This window comes from Chelmon rostratus, chromosome 6 (genome assembly GCF_017976325.1).
Source record: "Chelmon rostratus isolate fCheRos1 chromosome 6, fCheRos1.pri, whole genome shotgun sequence".
Lineage (NCBI taxonomy): Eukaryota > Metazoa > Chordata > Actinopteri > Chaetodontiformes > Chaetodontidae > Chelmon > Chelmon rostratus.
The window spans coordinates 20479270-20486263 of NC_055663.1; the positions used below are offsets into that span (position 1 = coordinate 20479270).

General features: G+C 39.0%; 1 protein-coding gene across 1 annotated transcript; it reads left to right on the forward strand.

Moving 5' to 3' along the window:
• The first annotated feature begins 1568 nt into the window (after positions 1–1568).
• Positions 1569–4034, forward strand: LOC121608318 (parathyroid hormone-related protein-like). Its single transcript, XM_041939560.1, has 3 exons — positions 1569–1997; positions 2159–2277; positions 2830–4034. The coding sequence occupies exons 2-3, from the start codon at positions 2174–2176 to the stop codon at positions 3218–3220; spliced, it is 495 nt and encodes a 164-aa protein (XP_041795494.1). The 5' UTR covers positions 1569–1997; positions 2159–2173; the 3' UTR covers positions 3221–4034.
• The last annotated feature ends 2960 nt before the right edge of the window (positions 4035–6994 follow it).

Sequence of the window (6994 nt, forward strand, 5' to 3'; positions counted from 1 at the left end):
CCCAGAAATGAATCACAGGAACATTTAACTGGGTTGAGAACAATTTGCTGCCAGACCTAAATTGACTTTAACCACAGCTGAGGGACTCTGGTGAACCTAGAGTACACATACTGCAATATCCAAGTTCATGTTAACAGTCCTATTTAATTCGAGCACAATTTTATTTTACGCAGAGATCACTTTGAACAAACTCTAGAACAACATGTTCGTATTGTATCAAAGACATTGCACGCTATAATTGTTACTGTGAGCATACTGATGTTAGCATTTAACTCAAAGCAGCGATGTGTCTAAGTACAGTTGCACAGAACTGCTTGTGTAGTGGTAGATCTAATGACTTTGTTTTAACATCTTCTTTGGCAACACTACCGAAAAAAAGTGCCAAACCATTTGATTACCAATAAAGTGAAAGTGCTGTCACAACTTAGTTCCTCTAATAATGACAATAATATAGTCAAACATGTCCGACTGCCAATATGGCCACAAATTATCATAACAGAAAAACCTTGCATTTCTACCAGTCAACTCCAAATTATCAAACTGAAATCACATTTTCAATAGTTTCATACACTATATAGGGCTATATATTGATGGCTGTTTTCCAATGTCCATACTGTGAATATCACAATATGCCAAATGTATTCAAAATGACAAATAGAGTACTTAAAATGATTTTTGAAGAAAAGAACCATGCTCAACTACACAGCATTACAAGAGGTTTAAAAATGGCCCTGCCCTTGTTGCATATACTACTACATGTGTGCATGTAGCACTGTCAACCAATGCGATCCTAAAAATACACGCACAGAGCTACCTCTTACATCAGACTATTGAACTTTAATGGCTGTATTCTTTCCATTTTCAGTAAAATTACAAATGTGACTGGATGCTTCACACTGGTTTCATCACTTAAACATACACAGTGTACCTGGGATTGTGTAAGGCTGCTTCAACGCAAAGCACTCCACTCTCCTTATTCCCTGAATATGAGAGATACCTCAGAGCCCACTGTAACCATTCGGTGGTGAGCTGGTTTGCTGAGGCAGAGTGGAGGTGAATTGAATGGTCTGCAGTGAGAGGCTGTGGGTTGGGTTTCTCTGAGGTTATGGTCATTCTCCCCTGGGAAAGTGGTTAAGCCTGGCTGTTTACTTTGGAGTAACCCTGCCCCTCCCCTTATACACTCTGCTTGGTAAGCCCTGATTACCTCCATTGGTGCACACCTGTCATTTCTGTCCTCTTTATGTTCAAATTATTAGAAGACTTTATTTAGAGAGTACAGCTAAAATAATTACAAACTGATTAAAAATATAGTTTTTTTCAAACTTGTGTTAAGTACATGCTTTGTTGTGTGGTGGGTTGGATGTTGTGTGGTGGGTTGGATGTTGTGTGGGCGCCACCTTCTTGTCACAGCAGGTGTGTGTGAAGGGTTGGGGGAGGGAGAGAGGTGAGGGTGGGGAGGTTGGGGAGGGTGTTAGGACTGGACCTAATGGGTAGGGGCTAAGGTAGTGCCTGCATCTTCACCCAAAGAGCAGTTTTGACTTTCTCCCTGTGCCTCTCTCAGACAGACTCACACAGGCTTGCTCACAGTGCTGGACTGAAAAACCCTCTCAGCTCTGCTCTCCGGCTCCGGCCACCAGTGAAGATGCTTCATCGTTACTCTTTATGAGATTACTGCAAGACTGAGTGGAGTGGCAGCTCTGTGGCTGATGGGCTGCTGCTGCTCTTTCCATCTTTATCTCTCTTTTAATTGGGACGCTGGGGAGAAATAAATAGCGCAGCACACACTGTTGGGAGGCAAATGAATGGAGCAGACTGACAGGGGATTTCCCGGGCTGCCTTCACACCAATGGACCTGGACACAAGTTTTGAGCTGGCCAATCTGTATTTGGCAGAATAATGTTTCTTATTATTTAGTGAATTAATTTTTGCAGCAAGATCATCTCGAGAGCTTGCAGAAGGACCTTTTTGTGGATTTTCACTTTAAACATTCACACCATGTAAGTCTAAGTTTATACTTTACTTTAATAAACCGTTTACTGGCACAAGTAATGGGAGATCTCACGTATGAAGCAACAGTGTCATTTTTCAGCTGTCTACACTGCTACTCTCATATATGACTAATTGAAGTGACCGATATTATTCATCTTGTGTTCTTCAGATCTTTGGCTCAAGGATGTGCTCTATAGTCATGCTTCATCAGTGGAGTCTGGCTGTGTTCTTGCTGTGCTCACCAGTGACTCTTGATGGGAGACCAGTTGATGCACTTAGTGGCAGAACGTGAGTTATTTTTATTTCAACCATAGAAAAGTAAATTAATTATGCAACATAATGGTTAATAATTAAACATAGTGAAGAAACGTTTTTGAAAATTCCTGTTGTTTGATTTAAAACACAGTTTAACTGCACAGATTAAGGTACAGAAGGTTTTCTCTATTTTAACTCGCAACTACTGAATTCTGGAGCTCAGATTAGTGATGGCTCTCAGAAACTTGTTTATGCTGCCACCTACTGTACCAAGTTGTCCTGATGCCTGACCTTAAATTTCAGATGACACCCCTTTTGAAACTGTTCCACACATTCACTCAGCATGGTGGTGTACCATGAAATAACAAAAGAGGTCAAGCAAAAATAACAAAATTGTGAGATTTTGTTGGTGCCAGCTCAGAGATGGACAGAACCGGACAGAACAACAGATTAATGACAGACTTACTGAAAAGTGAACTCTGTACTGTTCCCCTGTCATTCACATTGTTGTTATAGGATGCTATTAGCTTTCACACAACCTTCCTTGTTGATCTGACCCTGTCTCTTCACTTTCATGCTTTAAAGGAGGAGATCAGTGAGCCATGCCCAGCTGATGCATGACAAGGGTCGCTCCTTGCAGGAGTTCAAACGTCGCATGTGGCTGCATGAACTGCTAGAGGAGGTGCACACAGCAGATGAGCGAGCTCCACCTGTGCAGAGCAGAACACAGAGCCAAACCTTCAGTGGGAATGCTCTGCACGAGAAGCCTCCAGGGGCCACCAAGAACCTTCCTGACAGGTTCAGGCTGGACAGAGAGGGCCCTAACCTGCCCCAGGAGACCAACAAGGCTCTGGCTTATAAGGACCAGCCACTAAAAGTGGCCACCAAGAGGAAAAAAAAGGTGAGGTTAGGCCGACGTAGAGAGAGCGACAAGAAGCGGAGACGGGCACGGTCTGTCACAACAAAGGAGCCATGAAGGACGCAGTACCCTTGCTAAGAGACTCTCAATAGCCTTTATGTGGTACTGCACTAAGACACTGACGTAGGTTCAACTAGACTGGGATCTGAGAGACTCAACCTATTGCTGACTCAGTCACTTCATATTATGGCCCTGGGGTTGTGCTTGTATGATAATATTTTGCTATGTTTGTATTTTCAATCTCATACTTCCTGATGTTTCGTGAACTATCATCATAACATCTTCTTAGGTCAATATTTATTTGGAAAATACGTAGGCCTCTGTAACCCTGATTTACATAAAAAAAACAATCTTATGTTGCCATCTCTAACCAGCTGTATGCACAAGTAGATCACAGGAGGAGCTATTTATTGCCTGAATATAATGTCACTTCACAAAATTGGGAGGCGGAGTAGTCTACTTTTGTTTGGCGATACATATGTTGACTACCATGGACTTACAGTTACACACAAACTGTTCACTGAATACATCTGTTGGAACTGTTCTGCCATAATTTATTTCACTTTGAAAGTGTGTATTTATTTTGTGAATGTATCACGGTGCTGCTGACTAAATTCCATAATGCACTTTAGTTGTATCCTGTACATGTTCTTTTGTGGTTGAGTTTTAATTTGATGTTTCTTTTTGATGGTCCTGCTTTCCTTTCCCACCTTAGATCCCTCATGGACTTGTAACTTATTGGATGCTCCATCAATCCCACTCTCATCGTTTTACATTATAGTTTATTTTTATAGAACAAGCCCGAGACAGCGGCTCTCAGACTCATTTTATGTTCTTCACTTGCACTGAGGGCATACTGTACATGTTTCCAGTTAATCAAACATTAAAAGTGTAGCCATTAGAAATATTGTTGATTCATGGTGTCTCTGTTCACCAACCATATGTGGCTCAAATGTGCAACTTATCGTTTATGACAGGTAAAATGATTCATCGATCAGTCCACAACTATTTTGATCATAGGTTGAGCCTTTAAGTCATTTTTCAAGAAAAAAATGCTAAACATTTCCTCATTCTAGCCTCTCCAACATGAGGACTTACTTCTGTTTATTGTCTTTAGTGATATTAAATCTTTAGTTTGTTTTTGTTGGATGGAAAAAAACACCTAAGACATTACCTAAGGCTTCAGAAAATCATGATAGACATCTTCACTATTTTCTGACATTTTACAGACCAAACAATTAACTGGGAAAATAATCAGCACAGCATTTGAAAATTACAATCATTAGATAGTTGTAGCCCTAAAGAGAAATCACACACTCTTCAGTGTGCCATGACTGAATATATTTGCAGTGTTGAACTGAACGCCTCAGTCCTCCTTCAATGAAACAAGAGATATTTTGGTAGTACACTGACTACTAGTTTTTGTTATTTCTTTGAATAGTATAAATAAAATGATATACTACACCAATAGATTGATTACAAATCATATGAATCTGCAATATCGTCAGCTACCTATTTTACTTCTAAAAGCTGAGGTTGATATGGCGCAGAATCGGGTCCCAACGGTTATTTCCATTATTGACTAACTGGCTGATTATTTCTGATTAATCATTTTGTCTATACAATATCGAAATATAGTGAAAAATGTATGTTACAATTTCAGAGAGCCCGAGATGACGTCTTCAGATTGCTTGTTTTGTCCAGCTAACAGTTCAAACCCAAAGATAGTTAGTATTTGATTAGATATTTCATGTATTCGATTCACTCATATAAAACAACAAAAAACAGCAAATCCTCACATTTGAGAATCTGGAGTCAGCAAACTGGTGAGAAAAATGATTCAAACTCTTAACAGATTATCAAAGTAGGTGGCAATTAATTTACCTTTCGAGTGACTAATTGATAAGCCGACTCATTATTTCAGCTTTATTGTGCATAAAGTGATATTCTACAACGTAACACATCAAGCAGGAGTAGACATGCACACTACCTGCCTTTTCATGAAGAATTAGTGGCTAAACAGAAACTGGTAGAATAAGGGCAACAGGGTGATGTAGTGATCACAGCAGTATTCAGCAGTGTTCTGCTGACCTTTAACATTGCTATAGAGGAGGAGTAAGGTTTTTTTGCAGAGAGAAAATTAGTGTAAGACTTGGGTCAAACAGGGTTTTACATGTTTTTTTTACAAAGACAATGAGCTTGAAAAAAACAACGCTGTTTTGGCTGACTTTTTGACATGGACAGAACACAACAAAGCTGTTAATGTCCCCCTTGAGAGCATGTGGCATTTTTAACAGCCGCTGACTGCACGGCACAGACACTGGTAATGGAGGGGTTAGCAAATGCATCAGCATCAGCTATATCCTGTGCGAAGAGCAACAGTGTACACCGTAGGCCATTAGCTGACACAGAGTCATAAATGCTGTGGAAAGCCTGATAAAGCCGCCGTCAGGAGCCTGCAGCTCACACCAAAGAAATCAATCAAACAATGGAGAGAGACATTAATATCTCCAGAGAAGGGGAGGAACAGAGAATGTAATCAATAGACTGATCTTTTGTTTTATGAAAGGTGCTGATATTTAAATATAATTCATACAGTCCCAAATACCAAAAACTCTCCACAGAGAGAGAAGACTTAGCAGGTCAGGAAAGGTCAGTTTTTACAGCAATACAGTTTTCTAAAAAAAAGTCTGAAAAAGATTAATAATCTGTACATTTGTTCAACTAGTCCAACAAATGTTCACAATGTCAAGTATAGCTGTTACTAAAAATGACAGTAATTAAAAAAACTACAGATTCACATACAGCCTCTAATAATAATAACACAACAGGCATATATAGTACGTCACTGTTCTCTCAGCAGCTGGTCAGAGGCCATTTCTCTTTAAACCAAGTCAACCAGAATCAATTTGACCCAAGTGATGTTTGCCTTTCTTCCCTCCACATTCAGCAATCACACTTTGTAATGAGTCCTGAGAGGCTGCCACCTAACCCTTCTTCAACCCAGTTTAACAGGATGGACAACAGTAAACGAGAATTCTCCAGTCTACATCACGAGAATAGCTCACTCACAAACATGAGCCTGAAAATACTACTTTGAGGAACGACAATGGTGAGCATGTCAAAAATGATGACTGATTGTTGCATGTGACACCATTTTAAAATGCAATGAATCATGATAAGGCATACACTTGTTCCAGTTAATTACTCATTATCAGTAAAGAGTAGCTGTCAAATGTTAATACGCATGCTAGCAGATGACCACATACCTGCCACTATGAAAACCTTGTGCTTTTTCTTTTGCTGATTATTTATCAAATATGTATTTTGGTAAAGTTATGAAATGTGATTATATACACAGTGCATTTTCTCTCACAGCAAAACCCTTTCAGCGCCTATTTGACTAACTCAAAAATGCTTTTTGCCAAGCTAGAAACAATGTTTTTTTTTGTCTTGATATGAAATTTAACTAACAATTATTTTTATTATCTAGGAGATTAATAGATATTTTCTCAAGTTGTTTGTTTTGTCTACAAAATGGGAAAAATTGCAAAAAAAAAGAAAAAAAGGGCCATTTATGTTTTTCCAGAGCCAAATGTGTCATATTTCTATCTCTTATTTAACCAAGGGTCAAAAGCCAAAGGTTTACTATTGTGCATGACGAAAAAAAAAGCATCATATCCTGAAAAGTTAGAACCAGCAAAAGTTAAAACAAACAATCAAGAAATTACAAAAATATTTGCTAATTAAGTTTGTCAATTGGCTAATCCTAGAAATTAATGATAAATGCACTTTTTTTTATTTGAAAGGTGATGTCAAGCCGGTGATAAT